A 26,565-nucleotide genomic window follows, 5' to 3' on the forward strand; every position below is an offset into this window, starting at 1 on the left:
GACAGCCCTACTAGGTTGGCTCGAGTCTGTTCTTCGGCCTGTTAGGGTCTAGGCAAGGCCTACTTATTTCTCACACCAGACTTGGATCTCAGCCCGCCCGAGCCAAGCTCGTTTGACGGTCCTAGGTTTTGTAAACGGTCTGTGTCTCTCGCACGTGTGCAAGGCGGTCCTCAAGCGGACCCGGATTAGGTGTTACCCGGGCAACATCCCTTAGTGGGTGTTACCCTTACCGTGTGGGTCCCATATTGATGAATATGATGAATATCCACGCCGCCCATCCTTTTTTTCACATCATTTCAGGACGTTATACAAAAAATTAAGTAATTCCAAATCTCTGGTGAATCATACCACTAGAAAAGATAGCGAATTACCCTTAAAAACTTTTTTTAGGCAACAAAAGTTTTGGATGAAAATAATATTTATATTATTTTATTCATACAGCTCTGTTTGACCTTACCAACGGGTTGGATGCAAAATAAACCTTAGGGATCTTCTTAGGGTGGGCCCAGGAAATTTTTAATGGTGAGGATTTAATAACCACTGTTTCCGGAGGCGTGGTCCACATGAGATTTGGATATGGTTAATGTTTCGTAAAACATCTAAAATTGTCTAGGAAAATGGATGGACGGCGTGGATATACAATATATCATCAAAGTGGGCCCCAAAGTATTACCCGTATAACACCTAATCTGTTCTCTTCCGAGTCCCCCCTCCAAACCCCAACACCGGATTCCGTACACCTCTACGGCCCTAAAACCCAATCCCATCTCCATTCTCATCAGTCGCCGCTGCTGCTTCCAAAAAAAGCACAACAGTAAGGAAAAAAGGAAGAGAAAAATCCCTATTTCAAAATGGCGGACGTGGTACAGTACCGCCTGGAGCGCATGTTAGACGAGCTCGATGACCTGGAACGGAAGGGGCTCTTCACCCGCCGAGAGATCGCAGAGATCGTCAAGAAGCGCCGCGGATTCGAGTACAAGCTCAAGCGCCCTTCTCCTCTCAAGCAAGACTACATCTCCTACATCGACTACGAGTCGCAGCTCGACTCCCTCCGCCGACTACGCAAGAAATCCATCGTCCGTGAATTGAAGAAACAGCAGCAGACCAGTGACATTGAAGATGACAGCAAGACAATGAAGAAGAAGAAGGTCTGGAGGAGATCGGTATCCGATTCTGCTGGGGTTTTGAGGATTCTGGAGATTTATCGGCAGGCGGTTTTGAGGTATAAGGGCGATATCGATCTATGGTTTCGGTATCTGGAATTCTGTCGAGAACACGGGCATGGTCGGATGAAGCAGGTCTGCTTGTTATTGATTTGGGCAAAAGAAATTGATATTTACACCCGCCTGATTGATTTGTGTACCCCCATTTCCGCCTTTGGGAATCGGACGGATACACTTTTGTACTATTTCAGTTCCCAAATGGGATCAATCGGGGTGGGTGTCAATAGTAGCCACCCTATTTTTTGGGCACTTATCTGTTTTTGAGAAGTGATCACATACAACTGATCTTTCCTGACAACGTGTTGATCGTGTAGGACATCTGAGCCGTGCAAAAGGTCAGTCGCAGCGTGAATATCCCACGGTGTGAAATTCAGGCCGTTCCTCTCCTCAGGTGGGCCACACTGTTGAAATCAATGATTGGATCGGCCTGATTTTCATGGAAGGATGTCTTTATGGTGGTTTCCATCTTTTGCAGTGTTCTGGTGTCCTATGCGCACGGCATGTTGGCTGGAAGGACAGGGCTATCTGTGATTGACAAGGTTGTTTTGGATAGAGCTAGAGCTGGGTGGATGAAGTGGAGAAGCGCCTTTGGAGTGTTATAAACCGTGGGGGTCGTTTGGCAGATTGGATTTTGGACAGTCTAGATTTGGAATCCAAATCCACCCCAAAAATAAATAAATTTGTTTGCACCCCTCCAAGTCAAATCTAGTGTGATTGAAAATCCTCCAAAATGCCACTTTTTTTTTTATATATTATTCTCTATAAGGCAGGATGCAAAATGTGAGGATTTTCATTCTTCTCCAATGATCATAATGGCTCTTCCCTCTGTATAAACAAGGGAATTCACACACCCTCCTCTCTACTTGGGTCACACAACCCCCCGCCTCTCTTTCTCTCTCAACAGCAAGCCCTCGTCTCCGTATTCTTCTTCGTTTTACTGTTGCTAGTGTGGTGGTTTTGCTTCAACAGAAAAAGAAGAAGGGTATTAACATGAGGAGTTATGTGATACTCAGGCTGTGCATCACGCTTGATACACAGGCACTTTGAAATTGTACATGTGGATGCGTTGACTGAAGTTAAAGTGTTAAACCAACTATGAACCCACTATTGCTAATTCATAGTCTTAAGATCATATTGGTTGAACTGTCATATCCTCTGAGTTGTGGACACTTGATTGTGGAAGGAGGAAGTTGGATGTTTCTCATTTTCTCTAGGCCAGTTCTTCTACAAGTCCTTGTAGAATAAGCTTATTTTAAAGTGATTCACTTGCATGCAAAAAGTTATTCAAATGGGGGTACTGGAAGTGACCTTGAATCCTGTGACAACCATATAATAGAAAATCAGCAAAGGGCACTTGAATCCCAGCACAACCATATAAGCTTATTTTAAATTAGTCATAACACACTTAAATGGTACCAAAAATGCATGATATTGGGCTTGTTTGAGAGCTAACTCGTAGACTTTCAAACAGGGCCAATTTCTTGTTGTTTTGATGTTGTTTGATGCCCAAAAAGTGGCTCATGGAAAAAATAATGAGATGCCTAAGGGAAACTTATTGAACGGTTGCCACTCACTCTAACTCTAACAACTAGCAAAAATAAATAGGACCTATGAATTTGAGGACAATGTGATGGATTCGATGGGCCTCAGAAAGTAACCTAACTGTTGATCTCATCAGATCATGGATCTGGTCAATATTATCAGTTAAGACACCAAAAAGCTTTATTTTTTTAATTTTTTATTTCTTTGATTGGTGAGGTTTTGTTGCCTTCTGATGGCACTATTTCCACCTGGCTTAAGACTAAAACTCGTCCTCGAGTTAAATCCGTCAGCATCAATCTTCTCTAGTATGATCCTAATTTATGTCATGTCTTCTTTGGCTATGATGACAGTTGATGATGGAATCTAGTGTATTTGATTGGCATCTTGCTCATAAGTGGGTTCTATGTGTCACACCATTCCTTTCGTTTTTTTCACAGTTCTCGATAGTTGGGGTTGGTTTTGATTTCCACTTCATCTACAACAATAGATTCGTAGACATGGATGATTAAAATGCTGGTCGCAGATTCATTCACGGCTATTGTAATCATCTTCCAATCATCACGATGTCGTCTTCATTACTGCCAACCTCCAATCTGTGCATTTTGGTCATCATTGAAACGGTACTAGGGTGTCGCTCTTTGTAGAGTTTGCTAGTGTGAATGTATGATCAATGGTATTCTGTAATGGTAATGGTGGCTATAATGTTTTTTCTTTTTCTTTTTTTGAATGACTTTTGTTTTATTTATTTATAAAATAAATAAGCAGTTACTGTTAAAATTGAATTAAATCACGAATTTCATATGTACAGGATTGCAGACCTTCAGTTTTGTTGTTTTATAGGCATTTCTTTTTCATCTTGTTCTTAAAGGTTTTTGATAGGTCAGCTGTGGAAGCTGCCTTGACTTTGTACAGACTGATTTTGATATGAATTTTGAATTTTCAAACTCTTTTGAATTCTTTTGCAGGTGTTGGCTCAGGCAATTCGGTTTCACCCAAAGGTGCCTGGCCTTTGGATTTATGCTGCAGCTTGGGAGTTTGATCACAACTTAAATGTTGCTGCTGCACGCGCTCTCATGCAGAGCGGTTTGAGGGCTTGCCCAGATTCAGAGGATCTTTGGGTAGAATATCTAAGGATGGAGCTCACATACCTTAACAAGTTGAAGGCTCGAAAGGCTGCTCTTGGAGAAGATGTGGGAACACTTGCTCGCAATAGTGAAGATGCTGACAACAAACAGTGGAAAGATGAAAACAAGGATTTATTTATGCCCTTGAATGAAGGGGGAGAGATTGCAGATGGAGATGATGTTAGAGAAGACGATGAGGAGAAGAAAGTTGACACCTTTCGGGAACAGGGTTCAGTTGTTCTTCGGACTATCTACAGTGGAGCAGTAGAAGCTCTTCCCTCAAGCTTGAGCTTGCGTAAGCAGTTTCTGGAGATCCTCAATGGGACAGACTTGGCATATTCGGATGAATTGAAGGCAGAGATAATGAATGATATAGAGAAGGATTTCTCGAAAGAGGAGGATTACTGGGACTGGCTCGCGAGACTTCAAATCTCTGATCTTAAAAAGGGGATGGACATGACAAAAGAAACCATGCTTTGCCAGTTAAATAAAGCAGTTGAGGTAAGATTTCATGAGAATTGTAATAAGTTGTTCTTTCTGTATACGAAAAGGCTTTTGTTTCCCCAAAGTTGCTGTATTCTAATTTCTAAGTATGTTTGATATGTTTTGTGGTGTTGATGTTTCTACAAGACTACAACCCATCATTTAACAAGGTTAACAAGTATAAAAGGAAATCTTTTAACAGAGTTAACAAGAGGACATCTTTATGGTCCCATATGTGTATTTTCTGGGTACTATCTACTTACATGCTGTGGCTTTATGTATAGGTTTATGAGCAAGCCTTGGAAAGTTTGCCTTCTGCCAAGATGTTTTCCCTGTATGCAAGGTTTTGGTCAGACATTATTGCTCCTGAAAGAGAAGATTCCCACAATTCCAGGTTCAATATTTTGGAACATGGTGTAGACTTCACATCAAATCTGTTGCGAGTATATGAAAATGCTGAATCCAGAGGATGCATGACTGAGGATCTTGCTCACCAAAATATTTTGTTTTACTTGCAATTAGAGAAAATAGAGGAAGCCAGAGAACTAGCCAAAAAGCTCTGTGATGGAAAACTTTCAGGGGCGGCAAAATTGTGGTCTTTAAGGGCTTCAATAGAGATGAAATGGGTGACAAGGAAATCTGCTTTCATGAGTAAGGATGACCTCCAGTCTGTCTTTGAACTATTAAGATGCGCATTGACTAATGTATCTGTTTCAGAAGCTGAAAGCTTGTGGCTTATGGTATGCAACTTGTACTCTCATCTGTTTATTGTTCTCTTCAGCAGATCTCTTTGCAATGATTATGTGCATTCTCAGACTGTGTAGTTACTACCATTTGGTTTATAGTTCTAAGAAATTCTTAACTTCTATTTTGTAAGCCATGCATTTTTCAAGCCATTCTTCATTTTGTCTCTCCATTATTAACCACTCTTTTTGGAATTGGTATTTTGTACAGACTAAATTCCTAGATCTAATGCAGTAAAATTTTCATGTAAATCTATATCGGGACTCAAAGAGGTTTGCTAAGCACACAGGCATATGCAATAAAGCTCATGCACACACCACACATGTGCCATCATAGCACTATAGGTATGATATCCAATCCATCCATCAGAACGCAACCACTATATTGATGCCCTGGCCCAAGAATAAGGTTGATCGACTGGCCAGCTGGGCCACACTTTGCAAAACAAATGGACGGCTCTAAAAAACATGGGTGAAATTTTCTAACCCATCCACCTGTTTACAATATTTGGGTAACACATGCTTGGTGAACCAGATTTATTTTTGGGAAAAACATGTATTTCATCAGACCAACCTGATGGGTGGATTGGCTCCTGCACCTTCGTGCCATGCTGGCATATGTTATATTATGTTATTGTTATTGTTATTGTTATTGTTATTGTGATGTTATGTTATCTGTTATGTTATTGTTAATGTTATTGTTTCGTTATGTTATTGTTCTGTTGTGAGCTAAGCTGTGCTGTGCTAAGCTAAGCTCAGCTGTGCTAATGCTGTGTTGGGTTGTGCTGTGCTGCTATGCTAATGCCATTCCATGCCATGCTATGCTATGCTAATGCTAATGCCATGCTAATGAAATATTCAATCTTTTGACCTGGTACCTGGAAGGCGGATGTATTATTTGTGTTTTCGATCCAGACAGATGTATTATTTGTATTTTCGATCTTTCTCTGGTATTCTTTCTGTGTGTTTCTTGCTTAGTCAATGCTTTGCTAGCCTAGCAGCATCTGGTTTGTTCTCGTCTTCTTTGCTCTTCTTAATAAATATCGTCTTACTTTTCAAAAAATTATTTGTAGCTGAGAGATTTTCAATAGCATTGGAAAGGTCAAGTTGAATAATCTGTAGGCCATATACTGCTGATAACCCGAAAAGAAAAAGAAAAAAGAGAGACCATTTATGTAATGGCTTTTGTTTTCCGGTGCTCATCTTGCTTGTGGGTAAAGATGAGAGGACCTAAGTTTCTGTTCCTTTGTCAGCAAATAATTCCGTAGTAGAGACAGGAGTAGTGAAAAGAACATAAATAATAATCTATAATATTGTGAAACATTAAAATGAATAAAGACAGAATACATCTTTTTATCAACATAAATATGTTATGACATTAAAAGATGAAGCACGAACTACAAAACTGAAGAATGAAAGATTCCACCAAGCATAGTTGAACCTGGAAAGTCATTACTACTATCTTCAAGATCCAGCTTAGTGCTACTTGTGCATGACACTGACCATAGGCTGCCTCCTTGGCTGGTAGATGCTCCAAGCAGAGAATTGATCCGATGGCAAATGCAAACACCCAAGAAAGCATAGGGGAAATGCAGGCTTCACCATGTCCCATGTAATACAATAGATACTTCTAGTCATGCCCGAGTACAACTTAGCAAAGTTATCTGTAATTGCTGTCACTTTGTGCTTACCTGATACCGGCCTGCCTATGCATGTGCACTACTAAAGTTATGTGCTTGTGTGAGGCAACTGGTAAAAATTGATTAATTGGTGGGAATCCACCTGTGCACCTATGTGGAAAAAACAGTAAATCACTCGTGATTGATGAGTGCCCCCATCTATTTTCCTGGATCCGGCCATGAAATGCAGGAGCCACATCGTATTTTCTTATCAAACATAAATACCTTCTTAGATAAAATGAGTTCCGGGGATAGAATGTCAATGCAAAACAATAAAAGGAACAATTACTTTATAGTAGAGAACCTATCTACGAGACCTCTCTAACCTTACATGGAAAATCACTAGATTGATTAGCTCTCCACTCCAGCTCTTTTGTCGAAAGAAAAAGAAAAAAGAAAGAGAGAAAGAAAGAAAGAAAGAAAATCACTTCTTTTTATGTTTGTCTTGGACTGCTGTTCTATTTTGGCTCTATTGTTTACTTGTGATTTTTTTTGTTTATTTTTTGTGCGGCCAACGTCTATGCACGAATACTTTTAAGTGTTAATGGACTTGATCAATTAGATTTAAGCAGTGGATATATCATCATCGTCATCTAAGCCTTATTCCAATTTATTGGGGTCGGCTATTCATGATGAAATTGTGGCATAAGTTTGACTCCGGTCACCAACTTGATGCAAACCTCCTTTATCCGGGCTGGGGACCTACAATGAGAGCACAAAACTCCCACAGGCGTAATGTAATAGGCTATTATATAAGATGATTACAATCAAGCACTATCAAATAGTCTATTACATTGGTTGATTACAATTAATGAGTTTAAGCAATGAACACACATGACCATCTTATGATGATGATCATCATCATCTAAGCCTTATCCCAACTAGTTGGGGTCGGCTACATGAATCCTTTTCTGCCACTCATCCTATGGATATGTTGTTCCTTAACTGTCGAACATTATGTCCCATAAATCATGGCTGGTCTTATAGCCATCCTATGGTATTTCCTCTTCAGTTGGAATCAAGGTGTTCTATAACAGTAATGGTGGCCGTAACGGCCACCACCGTTACCTTTACGATACGGGTCGTAACGGCCGTTACAGTCTCTCTCTCTCTCTCTCTCTCTCTCTCTCTCTCTAAATTGAAAAAAAATCCTGAAAAACCTGTATTTGCCCCATAATGTTAATTAAAAAGTATGAAAAACCTGTATTTGCCCCATAACAGACAATTACGGGGCTGTTATGGCCTTTATAGGGGATGTAACGTGCTGTTAATGGCAATTACGGGTCATTTTTTTTTCAATACGGCTGTTACGGCCATTACGAACCTGTAACGTGTAACGGTTTCCACCGTTACCTTTACGTAACGGCCATTGCGTCCCCGTAACGGCCTTTACGGCACACTATGGTTGGAATGGTACACGATGATCACATGAACTCCCAAGCCACATCTCCATTTCTTCCACCCTACTTGAATTATATGGGCAACATCTTTATCAATCTCCTCCACTCTTGTGAATTATCAACCCAAGATATCGAAACTGGTCATTTTGGGAAACTTCTTGGTTAACAATCTTTCCTAATTCCTTGTTCCCACTCCCATCGTTGCTAAAATTGCACTTTATGTACTCTATTTTAGTCCAACTAATTTTATATCCTTTAGATTCTAAAGCAACTTTTCATAAATCTAGCTTGTTGTTTATGTTTACTCCATCCCTCATCTTGTCAATCAAAACTAGTGTTGTCATATGCGATCGCATATGGCATTTTGGGAGCATATATCTCATATGACATAGTGGCATATGCGGTTTTATGACCACTGGGCATTTTGGCATGGCATACGTGATGGTTTATATGATTATCCGATCGCTTATGCGATTATGCCATCACTTATGTAATGAAAACATTTAATTTTTTAGGAGGCTGTGCGATGGGCGATGGCATATGCGATTACACGATCGCATATGCGCATAGGTCCCTTGGATTGCATATAATCGCTTATGCTATTTGACAACAATGATCAAACCCATGTCATTTGCAAACAACATAAACTATAAGATCTCTTCCTACAAATACCTTTGGATGGATGGACGTGGATAAAACTGTATGCATGTGCAACTCAATTGTCATGTGTAAATGGTGCATATGGATGGACGACATGGAGAAAACTGTATGCATATGCAACTCAATTGTCCTGTGTAAATGGTGCATATGGATGGACGATGTGGATAAAACACATGCATCAATGTGGGGCCCATAGATGTAGTGGAATTTGAAATCCACCAGAAATCCCATGGTATCTCCTGCTGGGACTGGATGATATGATACTTAGATTAATCCAATATTTCCAGTTATTTCCAAACACCAGATGGAATTTGCATTGGACCAAATGCAATTCCATACCACCTAATCCCACCAAGCAGTCCCTTCTTCATCGACATTCATCTTCCCTTCTTTCATCAATTTATATGTGAATAATGTTGTTTTCTCTCTCCCTTTAAACTCCACTACCTAGTATTTGGACACCTATTAATTTCATTCCCTTTCTTCCCTCTCTTAATATGAACATTCATAAGCATGAACCTATATTACATGGTCAAACTCTGTCCAAGTATCACCTTGTAGTCCTTACATATTGATCGTTTTGTCTTCGTAAATAGAAAGAAATCTATTTGGCTCATATATGATCCACTTTTGAAAGTTGTTACATTTTCATCCCTCTTTTTAAAGTACATGTTTTCTAGATCTAGATTTAATGCCATAGCGAAATCAAGGATAGCTTCCTCCATCTCATTTCTTCTCCAAAACCATATCATTCATGTACCCTCCGCACATCCTTTATTTTCCTACATGACTATTTAAGTCTCCTCCTACAAATATCATCTCGCCACATCCATCCACGCCCTCCCATTTTTTATTCTATCCTCTAACCCTACTTGTATATGCACTAATAAGTAATAACATTTATTTTCTCCTTTTCGAACAAAATTTTTCTTAATAAAATCCTATCAATTGCTCTCTCAACATCTACAACTTCATCCTTTAAATATTTATCTTCTACTATCCCTACCTCATTTCTATTATTGTCCTTTCCTACATAACAAAGCTTATATCTATCAATTTCTCTAGTTTTGGTCCCTTTCCACTTGGTTTCCTGAACACAAGCCATGCTAACTCTCCTTCGTTTCATCTTATCTACTAACTCCATGTTCTTACTGGTCAATGTTCTTATGTTCAATGCAGTAAGACAAATCCTATTCTCCTAGACTAGCTTATTTACCTGCATGCATCTAGAATGGTGTGGGAACCCTTGCCTGCTTCTCACAGCAACCAGGCATTGCTGCAGCACGACTGTTTTGAGGGACGCCCTAGTTAACCCTTGCCCATTTCTCACTTCACCCAAGTTCTGATGCTGCCTGTTGCTTACAGGGAACACTCTAGCATGAGTTTGGAATGTCATGTTGTTTGGATTCTTGTTGGAAGTTTTAGTATAAGGTTAATGCCAGCTGCCAACGCCAACCTGACGCAACCCTTTGTCCGGACCGGGGAAGGGTAATGAGAGCATAAGACTCCCACATGTGCAATGTAATAGACTATTACATAGGTTGATTACAATCAATGAGTTACAGTAATCTTATCAATGTAAGCTAAAGTGGAAAATACAACGACGAGACATCATTATGGAACGGGGTCCAACCGTCCAAGGTCCCAATACATAGCAACATCTTAATACTCGATCCTTGGCAAGCAATTCCTCAATCTGATTACATCCCCCTTGACACGCTGAAATGCTATGTTTAAACTATAAAGACTCCATGTCATGGTTCTTCTCTAATTAGTCAGCTAGCCTCAATGGGGTTGGACCCTCTTCATTCATGTAAAGAAATAGCATTGAGCAAGTCACCTTACTGTAGCAAAGGACTGAATATTGGACAGTGAGTGATAAAGATCCTTGGCCCCTTAAGAAAAGAACCTCTGCATATTGGGACATGGATTCCTTTGGATAGCACCAACATCGCCTTGCTCCATACATCTTGAAAAGGAATCTTATCCAAGGTATTCAATAATGGTAACAGTGGCTGTAAGGCCCATAACGACCACCGCCGCTACTGTTAAGATACTGGCCATTATGGCCTTAAAAGAAACAAAAGAAAGAAAGAAAACCTGTATTGACCTTGTAATGGACCATTACAAGCCTTTTTTATTCCGTAATGGCTGCTTTGTATCGCGTAATGGTTCCCACCATTACCATTACGCAACAGCCGTTACTGCCTTTACGTAACCATTTTTTAATAACTTGGTCTTATCTGTAGAACTGCTGCTGAAGTGTAGCTTGGAGCATCCATCCAGCAATTGTATTATTGTGTCATGGGTTGGTTTAGTCTTGCTATTTTCTTTACATCATCCAAAATAAACTGTTAGTCCTTCAGGCCATGAGCTCACATGGTATGTACTTATCTTTCCATGCAATCTTGGTCACATCAAATTTCATATTGACAAGTGCTTTCTATCAAGCCACTTTGGATTCATAAATATATTCCATTAGTGGGATTAACTGTCATCATTTCTATATTAATTAAACAAGCCCGGGCATTTATGTGCACAATTGCGTAGATGGAGAGGTGTTTAATATCATGCTTTAGATTATTGTATATCATTGTAGTGGAAGACTTTAAGAATCATATTCTTATTTTCTTGCTCTGTCTTCTATTGCAGGCCATTAAATTCTTTGCAAATAAAAAAGAGTATTTTGACAAGCTGGTGCAGAGTTTTCTGCTTTTAATGGCCAAAGGTGGTGGCTCTGAAGTCCAGGTTTCTCTTTCTTCTGCCATTTTGAACTGGATTTTTCAGAAAGATGGTATAAAGCATGCTAGAGAAATGTATAGACGGTATGTTGCAATATTTTGATTTGGAAAACATGTCTTTATAAAATCCCTTCTGTTGCAAGGCCAGTGTGTTAGGCTGATCTTCTTCGTTTTTCTATTCTCCTTGTTGTTTGATCTGTGGCAACAATTTCTGACTTGCTTATTTGCTGATGCTGTCTTCATTCACGCACTAATCCTTTAACCTCAATCTTCTGATCAACTTGACAGCATCATAGAAATTTTAAATTAGTGTGTATGTAGTATTTTTGTTTTCCTTCTTTGTATTCTTTCCCTCCCTAAGGTTTTTCCTTAGCAGGTATTTTAATCAATTTCATCATCCTTCAAATATATATATTGTTTATCAATAGGTCCGACTTCTAAGTCCCTTACTGAGAAATTATTGATATGGTAAAACTGTGAAGAAACCATCTTGAGGAGAAACCAAGTGGCAGCAGCCGGGGTTTTATACACAAGTCTTTATTACAAAATATTATCTTTATATACAAGTACCAGAGATTTTCTGATCCATCCTTTTTTCCTGGACCATCTTCTTCTCTCTCCTTCCCCTTTTTTGCATCAAAAACTCAAGTTTGAAAGTCAATCAAGGTTTTCTTTTTTCCTTCTCTGTAAGATGGTGAAAGTGAGATAAACCCTCTGTCACCATTCTACAGATGTAATCTTAACACATCAATGTCTCATCCAGAAGAGATTTCTCTACCAGCAATTTCCTCTGGAACCAAGGATCTTGGATCCATACCTGAGAAGCCTCCATCCCAGGGAATGCCAAATCGGTTACGTATCGGCCGTATCGGCCGATACGTAACGGTAACGGTGCGAACCGTTACCCGTTTCGGGGCCGAAACGGCCGATTCGATTTTTTGTACCCGTATCGGCCGATATGGGACCGATACGGGCGTAACGGGCCGTTACGGGGCGTAACGGGCCGTTACAGGCCCGTAACGGGCCCGAAACGGTAACTTTTTTTCTTTTTTTTTTTAGCTCTGTTTTTGCTGTTTTTTTGAAACCTCTTGCTTCCAAACTGTTTCTAACTTCTTCTACTACTAATTTCGACCAACCTTAGCTAGGTATTTGATAGAAAAACACATTATATTATAGATTTTTTTGAATCAAAGCTCGGTCGGCCATTTTTCAGAAATTCGTCAAAAATAGGTATTTATACTTTTTTTAATATATTTTGCTGTTTTAATCATGTCATATGATGTGTTAATCATAGTAGAACATGTTAATGTGCATTTTACAGATTTGGGGTGCCATTTAATAATTTTTTAATATTTTTTTCTATTTACGCATGAATTTTGGCCCCTTTTTTTAAAATTCAAAAAATCAGTTTTTAATGGTTGTTTTGCTGTTTTAATCATGCCATTTGATGTATTAATCGTAGTAGAACATGTTAATGTGCATTTTACAGATTTGGGGTGCCATTTTATATTTTTTTAATATTTTTTTCTATTTACGCATTTATTTTGGCCCTTTTTTTGAAAATTCGAAAAATCATTTTTAAATGATTCTTTTGCTGTTTTAATGATGTCATATGATGTGTTAATCATAGTAGAACATGTTAATGTGCATTTTACAGATTTGGGGTTCCATTATATATATATTTTATATTTTTTTCTATTTACGCATTTATTTTGGCCCTTTTTTTGAAAATTCAAAAAATCATTTTTTAATGATTCTTTTGCTGTTTTAATGATGCCATATGATGTGTTAATTATAGTAGAACATGTTAATATGCATTTTACAGATTTGGGGTGCCATTTTATATATTTTTTTTATTTTTTTTCTATTTACGCATTTATTTTGGCCCTTCTTTTGAAAATTCGAAAAATCATTTTTTAATGATTCTTTTGCTGTTTTAATGATGCCATATGATGTGTTAATCATAGTAGAACATGTTAATGTGCATTTTACATATTTGGGGTGCCATTTTATATTTTTTTTCTATTTACGCATGAATTTTGGCCCTCAAAAATAATTGCAAACACCTAAATGTAAGATATTTTCATATTACATTCATTCCAATATATCTATCATTGATAGTAGATAGTTAGAAAATTAAATATATGAATTTTGTAGTCAAATTCAGGTTATCTGGTTCATAAATTCATCAGACAGTCCGATACAACTTCTCACTAAAGAGTGGACCGTTACACTACCATAAACATGTTCCAAATTATAAATGAATGCATATTTGGAATGCTTAGAATATTCCGGATTTAATCCATATTTTTTCATATTTTTTTGGCAATTTATTATTATTATTTTTTTTTGCCCGTATCGGTTTTGGAGGTCACCGTTACGCCAACCGATACCGATACGGGACACCTTGAGTCCATCCCCACCAGATCTCACTGGAAACCAGTCCAGCATTGCTGAAAATCGTCAGAAACCCTCTCCACTTCGCCAAATCTACTCCTAGACCAATGGTTGTCTGCTCGAGGCTCTTTTTGGGGCCAAACTTGAGTCCAGGGGCCTCTCTCGTTGCCAAAAGTGCCCCATGGACCACCTATTGGGGCTTAATATGAAGCTTGGACCATCTCACACCAAGCTAGGACCACAATTAGTGAAATGTATATTCTTAGGGTACTCAAACTCTCAGAAAGGATACAAATGCCATTGTCCTGTAAATAAAGAAAGATACATTTGTAAGGATGTCACATTCTTTGAAAATATACCGTATTTCAATTCATAAGACAGTACGCATTGTCTTTATGCACCTCTTCCACTTCCTTGAATAGATGAGTTTCATATTGGCGAAATACCAAGCTCCACCCCAACAACAAACTCAAGGTCTACTCTCGAAGGAAGAAAATTCCCACTCTTCCCGAGCACCACGAGTCTTCAATGTTGGAACTAGAACACTTGGACCTCTCAATTGCCCTTCGCAAAGGAACTCAATCTTCTACACATCACCCCATTAGTAACTATGTTTTATACCAATATCGTTCTCCTGCTTATTGGTCATACCTTTTATCTATATCATTTGTCTCTATACGTGCCAAGATTGTAGATGCCAAGTGACCCTAAATGGAAAGCAGCCATGGTATAATCAGTGTTTTAAATAGCGGTAGCGTGTTGCGTAGCGTTCAACCCTCCGTAGCGTGTAGCGAAAAAGCGTAGCGTGTAGCGTAAGCTACACGATACTTCTATTTTTTAATTTAAAAAAAAAAATATATATATATTATATTATATATATATGATAAATATTAAATAGTATAAAAAAAAAAAAGCAAAATATATAAATGTCACATTCTTCAAAATAAAAATCCCAAAGTTAAGAGCATTAAGTACAGTACAAATGTCATATTCCTCAAAATCAACATCTCAAATTCTCAATAATTAGTCTCTAGACTCTAGTGTCTAAACTCTAAAGGTCATCTATATCTAATAGGTCATCGTCGTTGTCGTCATCCTCATTCACTTCGTCACCGGGTCTAGGCCTTTCATCATCAGCATCAGCATCAGCATCTACATCTGCATGTACATCATCCACACCATGAACACTCGTTCTTATATCTCCTTCCTCTCTTATAGGAGTAAGAAATCTTCCCATGGGACCACCTACACATTTAAAAAAAAAAAAAAAGAAAAAAAAAAAGAGATTCATGGGTCTTTTACTTTCTTTGTTAAAAATGTTCATGTAACTTAGTCTATAACTATAAACACTTACTTAAAGTAGTTGCCTTCCTTTTCCTCGAGGAAGGTGGGGGGCAATCTCCTTCAGAAATATTAGATGTTGATGGTGCATTGCTGTCAACTGGATCATCAGACTCCGGAATAGTTGTAATGGCACTAATATCAAAGGCCATATTTTGATCTTCGAGCCACGATGGATCAGTTGGGAGAACAGGGCCTTCTTTCTCAGCAATCCATTCATCATCTGATTCAATGTGGTCCACCAATATTGGATCCATTGCCGCCCTTCTCTTCATGCTTCTTTCTCTCAATTTCATATTATACATCACATACACTAGAGAGTTGAGTTTTTGTTGCTCTAGCCGATTTCTCTTCTTTGTGTGGATCTGATCATGTGATGATCTATGTCAGTCAATTATCAAAGACTTGCTAATCTACTAAATAAAAATTAGCCAATTTAGAATATTGAATGGTACAAATGTCACCTGCTCAAAAGTACTCCAATTTCTCTCATAGCCAGAAGCACTGCATGTGAGGCTTAAAACTCGTACTGCAAACTTTGTAAGCTGTGGAGTTCTATCTCCAAAGCGTTCCCACCAATCAGCTACATAAATTAGTTATAATTTATAAATTAATTAAATACTTTCACCAATTATAAAAATATAATTTAAATAACAATGAAAATATCAAAATATAAAATTATAAATTACCTAGGGAACGCTTTGTCATAGTTTCGAGTGCAAGGCGAGAGCCAAAATCCCCTCTTCTCTTGTCATATTCATCCAACTGAATATCAGCATTAGCATGCTCTTCACGGGGGATCATCCTATCCATGCACTCAAACAACCCCCTTTTTATCTCAGGGTGTGTAGAGAACTTATCTGAGTACCGTATTTGAGGATTCAGATAGTACCCGGCTACATGTAGAGGACGATAAAGCTGGGGAGTCCATCTTTCATCTATTTTGTTCCAAATTGGAACATCTCTTTTTTACATCATTGCAATTAAATGCAATTTTCTCCTTCGCTGAGTCCATCAATTCATAAATGAACCCCATTGCTGGCCTCTCTTCCGAATCTACTTCTCTTAAAACGCTTACCAATGGCATGGTGCTCTTAACACATAAGGCAACATGAGGCCAAAACTTCGGATCAAACATTATAATAGCCCGTACCTTTATTCCTTCAGGTTTTTTAGCCCATGAACATGAGCACCATTGTTTCGATGCAAACATGGCTATAAGACCATTCTTTTGCTTGTAAATACTTCTAAGGGTTAGGTATGATGTTGCAAAGCGTGTTACTGCCGGCCGTAGAAGCTCATGGTTATTCGTGAAGCTTCTCATCATGCTCAATACAATTCCATGCCCATAAATAAACTTCGTCACTGTCCTTGCCTTTTCAAGAGTTTCAAAATATATTTTCATTTTTTCAATATCCACCAACATCAGATCTATGCAATGTGCAGCACACGGAGTCCAATATATCCTTTTCCTCTTATCCATCAACTTCTTCCCAGCACTCACATAACTTGAATGGTTATCCGTGATAACCTGGACCACATTTTCTTCCCCAATTTCTTCCACAATTTCATCAAGATATTCGAATAACAAATTCCCATCTTTTATTGAATTTGAAGCATCAATAGACTTGTAAAACATTGTTCCGATCGAAGAATTAATCAAAAAATTAATGATGCTTCTATTCTTTTCATCCGTCCAACCATCAGACATAATTGAACATCCATAAGTTTTCCAGGAAGCTTTGTATGCTTTCATTAAACTATCAGTATTAGCAACCTCCTCTTTTAGTATCCATGTTCTCATCTCATGCATGGATGGTGGCTTCAATCCCGGTCCAAACTTGCCAATAGCCTCACACATTGCTGAAAAGTATGGGCTATTACACAGGTTGAATGACAAAGCATTTCCAAAAAAAAATCTTCCAATCACCCTGCATACTTCTTTTCTTTCTTCCTTCCACCTTGAATTCAATGTGGATTGACGTTGTTCACTACTAACAAATTGATCCATAGGACCCCTTGCTCTCATTGGTTGGTTACCAGAAGATCCACTACCAAGTTGGTTGTCAATAAAAGCATCATTACCCACACTAGCGCTATCACTTGCAGAGCCAGAACAAGAAAGATATGTCGATCCCCCTCTCCCAATATCTCGAAACACCTCATTTCTTTTATTTTTTCCATCATGATATTCCTTTAAAGCCTTTCTACACTCCTCCTTGGCTTCTTCCGTCACTTTTGGGCACGGCTTTATCCCATTGTGGGTTCCGGCCAAATGATGCTTTAGGCGAGTCACGCCTCCCGTACATCTTTGACCGCAAAATTTGCATAGCACATAATTTCTATGAGATTGTCCAAGTGGATTATCAGCCACATATTTCCATGCAAAATCTCTCTCTCTCTCTCTCTATTTCTTCAAACATTCTTCTCTCTTTAGTTTAGTACTTGACCAAAAAAAAAACATCACAGATAAATCAGTGAATCACAAAAATAAACATACGCACACCACTTACACTCATACGGACACCACAGTGGGCCCACCATAGAAAATAATGCAAATCCACCCCTTCACGCACCTCAGTGGGCCCCACCATAGAAAATAATGCACATCCCACCCCTTCACGCACCTCAGTGGGCCCCACGTGTGCCACACCATAGAAAACAATGCACATCCCACCCCTTCACGCACCTCAGTGGGGCCCACGTGGGCCATACCACAGAAAAAGAAAAGGTATAAAGAACAACAAACCGACGGTAACTAGTATTTTAAAATGGAAAAAAATGAGGAAAAAATTGAAAATACCAAGTTATTTTCATTGTACATCTAAAAAATTCAAAAAAAAGGAAGGAACGTACCTGTTTTTGTCTCGAGATGAGGTCGGTTTGCGCCTGGCAGCTGACTTTTGACTATAGCACTGAAGGGTGGGGAGAGAAGCAGCGTCGGCAGCGTTGGATGGCCTCTTTGAGACGATTTTGGGTCTCCAAATGGATCAGAAGGGAGAGCAGCAGCGTCGGATGGCCTCTTTGAGACGATTTTAGGTTTCAAAATGGATCGGAAGGGAGAGCAGCAGCGTCGGATGGCCTCTCTGAGATGATCTTAGGTCTCCAAATGGATCGGAAGGGAGAGCAGCAGCGTCGGATGGCCTCTCTGAGACGATTTTGGGTCTCCAAATGGATCGGAAGGGAGAGCAGCAACGTCGGATGGCCTCTCTGAGATGATTTTGGGTCTCCAAATGGATTGGAAGGGAGAGCAGCTACGTCGGCTGCTGCGGTTTGGGATTAGAAACCCTTTACAATTAGGTTTTTTGTTTTTTTTTTTTTAAACTTAAGTTTAGCTTGTGGTGTGAGTTCACCACTGTTTCCTGCACTGAAAAAGCAAAAAAAAAAAAAAAAAAACTAAACAGGTAGCATACGCTACCTGCGCTACACGCTACATATCTGTAGCGTACGTGCTACAGGGGAAAAACGCTATTTCCAGCACTACATAGTGCGCTACAGGGGAAAAACGCTATTTCTAGCACTACATAGCGAAATCGCTACGCTACGCTACAAACGCTATTTGATACACTGGGTATAATAGATTTTTGCCCTATAAAAAAAAAAATACTTTGGCAATTGGTCACTCTTCTACCAAGCAAACGTATTGTTGGGTGCAAATGGGTGTTTTCCATTAAATACAAGGCTGATGGATGATAGACCAGTTTTTCAATAGCTACACTATGTAGCATGTAGCTTACACTACTTAGTGTAGCTTAACCTTAACACTAACATAGCAAATGAAATACAAGTTATTTTCACTATAACATTAAAATCAATTAATGTTTTCAGTGATTAGTTACATATTTCTATTTTAAATAATAATTAAAAAAAATAGTTAATCTTTTCAATGCTTTAGTAGAATAAAACAAGCACCAATATTAAATCAATTTTGTTGCTCTTTCCTCACCTTCATATTTAATCATTGTCATTTCCCATTTACTTCATGTTGCGTTTGGTTGCAACAAATATCATGAAATTTTGTTAAATTTCATTATCAATCAGTCTAATTTGGTGCAAAATATCATGAAATTGGTGCAACCAAGTGCAACTTGATTAAAAATCTAAAAGTAGCGTGTAACTTACCCTACACACTGTGTAGCTTACACCTCTCGCTTCAGAGGGGTGAACGTACGCCACACACTATTCACTATTTGAAACACTGTGATAGACTGTCACAAAGCTCATCTAGTTGCCAAAAGCTTCACCTAAAAGTATGGGGAAGATTACATTGAAACTTTACCGGCCGTTACGGGCCCGAAACGGTAACTTTTTTTTTTTTTTTAGCTCTGTTTTTGCTGTTTTTTTGAAACCTCTTGCTTCCAAACTGTTTCTAACTCCTTCTACTACTAATTTCGACCAACCTTAGCTAGGTATTTGATAGAAAAACACATTATATTATAGATTTTTTTGAATCAAAGCTCGGTGGGCCATTTTTCAGAAATTCGTCAAAAATAGGTATTTATACTTTTTTTAATATATTTTGCTGTTTTAATCATGTCATATGATGTGTTAATCATAGTAGAACATGTTAATGTGCATTTTACAGATTTGGGGTGCCATTTAATAATTTTTTAATATTATTTCTATTTACGCATGAATTTTGGCCCCTTTTTTAAAATTCGAAAAATCAGTTTTTAATGGTTGTTTTGCTGTTTTAATCATGCCATTTGATGTATTAATCATAGTAGAACATGTTAATGTGCATTTTACAGATTTGGCGTGCCATTTTATATTTTTTTAATATTTTTTTCTATTTACGCATTTATTTTGGCCCTTTTTTTGAAAATTCGAAAAACCATTTTTAAATGATTCTTTTGCTGTTTTAATGATGTCATATGATGTGTTAATCATAGTAGAACATGTTAATGTGCATTTTACAGATTTGGGGTTCCATTTTATATATTTTTTATATTTTTTTCTATTTACGCATTTATTTTGGCCCTTTTTTTGAAAATTCGAAAAATCATTTTTTAATGATTCTTTTGCTGTTTTAATGATGCCATATGATGTGTTAATCATAGTAGAACATGTTAATATGCATTTTACAGATTTGGAGTGCCATTTTATATATTTTTTTTATATTTTTACGCATTTATTTTGGCCCTTTTTTTGAAAATTCGAAAAATCATTTTTAAATGATTCTTTTGCTGTTTTAATGATGCCATATGATGTGTTAATCATAGTAGAACATGTTAATGTGCATTTTACATATTTGGGGTGCCATTTTATATATATTTTTTATTTTTTTCTATTTACACATTTATTTCGGCCCTTTTTTTTAAAATTCGAAAAATCATTTTTTAATGATTCTTTTGCTGTTTTAATCATGCCATATGATGTGTTAATCATAGTAGAACCTGTTAATGTGCATTTTACATATTTGGGGTGCCATTTTATATATTTTTTCTATTTACGCATGAATTTTGGCCCTCAAAAATAATTGCAAACACCTAAATGTAAGATATTTTCATATTACATTCATTCTAATATATTTATCATTGATAGTAGATAGTTAGAAAATTAAATATATGAATTTTGTAGTCAAATTCAGGTTATCTGGTTCATAAATTCATCAGACAGTCCGATACAACTTCTCACTAAAGAGTGGACCATTACACCACCATAAACATGTTCCAATTTATAAATGAATGCATATTTGGAATGCTTAGAATATTCCAGATTTAATCCATATTTTTTCATATTTTTTTGCGAGGTTACGGGCCGTTACGCCCCCGTATCCGTATCGGTTTTGGAGGTCACCGTTACGCCAACCGATACCGATACGGGACGCCTTGGGGGTGAACGTACGCCACACACTATTCACTATTTGAAACACTGTGATAGATTGTCACAAAGCTCATCTAGTTGCCAAAAGCTTCACCTAAAAGTATGGGGAAGATTACATTGAAACTTTTGCTTTTGTAGCAAAATTAAAACTCTGTCCACATCCTATTATCTATTGTCGTGAATCATAATTGGCCCTTGCATCAGTTGGATATCAAAAACACTTTTCTACATGGCGATTTTCACGAAGAAATATATATGGCCCTTTTCTTTGGTTTTTGGCCTAAAAGGGGAGACTGGCAAAGTATGTTGTCTTCAGAAAGCATTATACGGCCTCAAACGGTCCCCTTGGGCTTAGCTCAAGAAACGAGGCAATAAGATTTCCAAAATCAGATTTAAAAGAAGTTTCTTTGATCATTTTGTGTTTATAAAACAGATGGATGGTAACATGAAAATTATTGTCGTATATATTGATGATATTATTCTAACTGGCAAAAGCACTAACAAGGTAGACAATGTTAAAAAATTATTGGCTTTGTCGTTCGAAATGAAGGATTTAGGGCCACTGAAGTACTTCCTTAGGAATTGAAGTAGCTCGCTCGAAACATAGAATCTTTTTATCCCAACATAAGTATGTGACAGATCTTTTTTACGAGGCTAGCTTACTTGGTGCTTGACTTTTTGACATATCTATGGAAGCAAATTATAAGTTGCATAAGAGACAATTAGATGAAATTGATATCCAGACATGTATTATGGTGCAGGACATGAAATTTAAATATGATATGCAAGATTTCAGGCTTAGATCATGCTAATTCAAAACAATCACATAATAATTCCACATCCCACACAAAAGCTCAAACATTCAAGTAAAGGGGAATCTGCACGAGTCCAGGCCTACACAGGTTAGGACTGGACCAATAAAATTATGGACCAAACGATGCTCAAAGGGAAATAGAATTCAGCCACACATGCACAACAGTCAGTCCCCAATCCAAGGGATTCCCCAATTTCAATTTAAGGAACCCTTGGATGAGAAAAGGGGCAAATAAGTTAGGGATAATGCAATCCAGAGTTAGGGTTATGAAAACTAGTGTGAAAGGGAAAAATAGGAAGAAAACTTGAACCAAACGACAGCTCCCACGTGCGGACCGCGGCCCGGACCTGTCGCACTTGCGCAGGAGGCTGGCCGCACGTGCGCTGGGGGCTCGAATTCCAAAACAGCCTTCTATGCTTTGGTCGGCCAGGGGGGACTACAAATCCTCCAAATCTCGTGGTGATCCGACGTGCGGTTGGGGCGCAGTGCTCCGTCGAAGTTTCGACCCTCCTGCGGGGCCAGATTCTGGAAATTGGTTGTAGGGAGATGAACGGCTGCAAAACAGACGGATTTGATGCGAGGATGATCGTAGAATGGGAGAAATATGGATGATATGAGATGGGGGCGGATTGGGATAGACGTGACTTCACACCACAGGAGGGCTTCGCACCCAATTAATTTTTTTTCACAACTCAGAAACTCAGAGAGTAGAAAAAACACGCACGAATTTTTATTCAACTTCAATGAATCAAAAAAACTACAAGCGGTGCCTATTTATAAGAAAATCCTATACCCAAAACTCGCGCCATGTGCGCAACCTATTACTTGACGATGAAGTAAACCAAAATAAAAATCAATCAAAGAAATCTAAAGCGCTCATGTTGTTCTAAATAATATAAGTAAGCAAAACTTAAAATATGAACTTAATCCGACTAACGGGCCCGATCACGAGATCCTATGATGGGCTTTACTTGACTATCGGGCCTACTCCAATGAACCAAACTCCGTCTTCTAAGTAGGAGGCCCTCCTTGGACGTCGTCATCGATCCAGATCGACGGCGGGGCCATCCTTCTGGCGTACGTGCGTAGGGGGCAGCGGCGTCGTGCGTGCATGCGTGGTCCCCATCAACTCTCCCCGGCTGCAAAGATTTTACCACTGGCGAAATAAAAATCTTGAACCGTTCTAAGATGTCAGGATCGAGTCTTTGAAGCTCCTCCTCAGTGAGCCACGTGCTGTCTGAAGCTGGACGTGACTTCCATTTAACCAACTACTTCTAAAAACCGTTTTCCGACGTTGAAACTATCTAATGGTCTAGGATATCTTCTATTTCCTCTTCGGGTGTGTGAAGGTTATGTATGAGAGGTAGAGGCTGGGAAGAAAGGTCGGGAAGAGGCCATGTATCAAGGGATAAATCTGAGGAATCAAGATGGGTGGGCGAATTGCCAGACAAAGTATCAGTGGTCCCCTGAAAAGTAACTAGATCTTCCACATTGAATGTGGAACTAATTCCCATGGAAGGTGGAAGATTTACCTTATACGCATTGAGACCGTTTCGTTTTATAATTTTGAAGGGTCCAGCGCTACGCGCGTGTAACTTACGAACAACCCTCGAAGGATACCGTTCGGGCCTGATGCGGAACATCAAAGAGTCCCCAATATTAAATTCTTTGAAACGTTTATGCTGGTCTGCAGAAAATTTGTAACGTTTGTTACTAGTAATGATCTTTCACCTGATTTCTTGATGTAATGAATGTATCTGATGCGCAAAAGACTCTGCAGACTCTGATGGCATATGGGACAATGACATGGGAACAAGATCAATAGGCTTCTTAGGTTTATAACCAGTAACGACTTCAAAGGACTTAAAGACTTGTGGACCTATTGACAGAACTATTGAATGCAAACTCGACTATGGGTAATACGGTATCCCATGTCCTGGTATGCTCCCTCACTAAACATCTGAGCAAACTCCCTAGGCTCCTATTAACCACCTCAGTCTAACCATTGGTCTGAGGGTGGTAGACGAAAGAAAATTGGAGCCTAGTATTCATCATGTGCCATAGTGTCTTCCAAAAGTAACTCATGAATCGCATGTCTCGGTTAGACATTGGTTTTTGGTAACCCATGCAGTTTGACAACCTCACTAAAGAACAGCTTGGCAACATGAGATGCGTCGGAGGTCTTAGAACAAGGAATGAAGTGGGCCATTTTAGAAAAATGGTCCACGACAACAAATATGGAATCATGTTTCCGAATAGTCTTGGGAAGTCTATACTGATGTCCTGCCAAGGGATGAATGAGACTGGTAAAGGTGTGTATAAGCTTATATTTTGTTTCTTTTTCTTTGCTAGTTGACAAGTACGACATTGCCCTATAATTTTGGTCACGTCTCACTTGAGGCTTGGCCAATGAAACCTATCCTGCACTAGGGCTATGGTCTTGTTTCGACCAAAATAACCCGCAACCCCTCCTGAATAGGAGGTGCGTGGTATGCACAAGCGGTCACTCCTAAACAAATATCCGTCCAAAATCAAGTACTCACTGCTAGCTCCTAATGGACTCTCTAACAACGATGCGTATACAACTCCGAAATCTGGACACTCAAAATACTCTTCTTTATTTCGCTCCAGGCCCGTAACTTCAACGCTCATGGAGTTGAGTAATGCGACTCGACGACTTAACGCATCAACAAACTTATTCTCTACACCGGCATTGTGCTTAAGCACAAAAGTGTACTCTTGAAGGAATTGAACCCACTTGGCATGCCTAGGGTTTAGTTTATTCTGAGAGTTCAGATATCTCAAGGCCTCATGATCTAAGAATAAGATGAATTCTTGTGGCAATAAGTAATGACGCCAATGGCATAGTGATTGCACTACTGCATAGAATTCCTTGTCATAGGTGGAATATCTCTGTTTCGCCTCATTCAGTTTCTCACTAAAAAGCGACAGGGTGCCCTTCCTGACTAAGTACTCTTTCTATGCCGACTCTTGACGCGTCACATGCGACTTTTAAAAGCTTTTGAAAAATCTGGAAGTTGCGTAACTGGAGCTTAGGTCATCTTGACCTTTATCTCCTGGAAGTCGCGTAACTGGAGCAGGACATGAAATTTAAATATGATATGCAAGATTTCAGGCTTAGATCATGCTAATTCAGAATAATCATATAATAATTCCACGTCCCACACAAAAGCTCAAACATTCAAGTAAAGGGGAATCTGCACGGGTCCAGGCCTACACAGGTTAGGACTGGACCAATAAAATTATGGACCAAACGATGCTCAAAGGTAAATAGAATTCAGCCACACATGCACAACAATCAGTCCTTAATCCAAGGGATTTCCCATTTTCAATTCAAGGAACCCTAGGATGAGAAAATGGACAAATAAGTTAGAGATAATGCAATCTAGGGTTAGGGTTATGAAAAACTAGTGTGAAAGGGGAAAATAGGAAGAAAACCTGAACCAAACGACAGCTCCTGCGTGCAGACCGCGGCCCGGACCTGTCACGTGTGCAGGAGGCTGGCCGCACGTGCGCTAGGGGCTCAAATCCCAAAACAGCCTTCTAGGCTCTGGTCGGCCAGGGAGGGACTACAAACCCTCCAAATCTCATGGCGATCCGACGTGCGGTCGAGGCGCAGTGTTCCGTCGAAGTTTTAGCCCTCCTGTAGGGCCAGATTCTAGAAACTAGCTGTAGGGCAATGAACGGCTGCAAGACAGACGGATTTGATGTGAGGATGATCGTAGGATGGGAGAAATGTGGATGATATGAGATGGGGGTGGATTGGGATAAACGTGGCTTCGCACCATGGTAGTTAGCCCTTCGAAAAGGGAGGGCTTCGCATCCACTTGAATTTTTTTCCATAACTCAGAAACTCAGAGAGCAGAAAAAACACACAAGAATTTTTATTCAACTTCAATTAATCAAAAAAAACTATAAGGGGTGCTTATTTATAAGAACACCTTATACCCCAAAACTCGTGCAATGTGCGCAACCTATTACTTGACGATGAAGTAAACCAAAATAAAAACCAATCAAAGAAATCTAAAATGTTTATGATATTCTAAATAACATAAATAAGCAAAACCTAAAATATGAACTTAATCCGACTAGCGGGCCCCGATCATGAGATCCCATGATGGGCTTTACTTGACCATCGGGCCCACTTCAATGAACCAAACTCTGTCTTCTAACTAGGAGGCCCTCCTTGGACGTCGTCATCGATCCAGATCGACGGTGGGGCCCTCCTTCTGGCGTACGTGCGTAGGGGGGGCGGCATGCGTGCGTGCGTGCGTGATGTCCCCATCATATTGTTAGTTAGTGGGTCACATAATTTATCTAAACTTTACTCATCCAAACATCTCTTATGTTGTTGGAATTGTGAGCCAGTTTATGCAACGACATTGTCCCCATCATCTTGAAGCAGTCTATCGAATCGTTAGTTACTTAAAAGTTGCACCTGGTTCTAATCTTCTCTATTCAAATAATGGTCATTTAAATGTCAACGGTTTTTGTGATGCTAACTAGGCTAACTCCTCTACTTGACAATCTACTATAGGTATTGCATGTTTGTAGGAGGAAATCTAGGAGGA

The 26,565-nt window shown here is 39.0% G+C and overlaps 1 protein-coding gene and 1 long non-coding RNA gene across 2 annotated transcripts in view; one reads left to right on the forward strand and one right to left on the reverse strand.

Annotated features, from left to right (window-relative positions):
* Window positions 1-720: 720 nt before the first annotated feature.
* LOC131240736 (uncharacterized) overlaps window positions 721-26,565 on the forward strand; it is a 29,793-nt gene continuing 3,948 nt past the window's right edge. The window contains exons 1-4 of the mRNA XM_058239168.1: window positions 721-1,298; window positions 3,731-4,390; window positions 4,657-5,112; window positions 11,507-11,679. Of these exons, the coding sequence (XP_058095151.1) occupies window positions 852-1,298; window positions 3,731-4,390; window positions 4,657-5,112; window positions 11,507-11,679 (1,736 nt within the window). The 5' untranslated portion in view covers window positions 721-851. The remainder of the gene's footprint in view (window positions 1,299-3,730; window positions 4,391-4,656; window positions 5,113-11,506; window positions 11,680-26,565) is intronic.
* Window positions 15,411-16,236, reverse strand: LOC131240741 (uncharacterized). The gene is made up of 2 exons (XR_009168857.1): window positions 15,798-16,236; window positions 15,411-15,698 (listed from the first exon to the last, which is right to left on the reverse strand). It is a non-coding gene; the product is annotated as an uncharacterized LOC131240741 (long non-coding RNA).

Source organism: Magnolia sinica, chromosome 1, assembly GCF_029962835.1.
Source record: "Magnolia sinica isolate HGM2019 chromosome 1, MsV1, whole genome shotgun sequence".
In the NCBI taxonomy this organism is placed as follows: domain Eukaryota; kingdom Viridiplantae; phylum Streptophyta; class Magnoliopsida; order Magnoliales; family Magnoliaceae; genus Magnolia; species Magnolia sinica.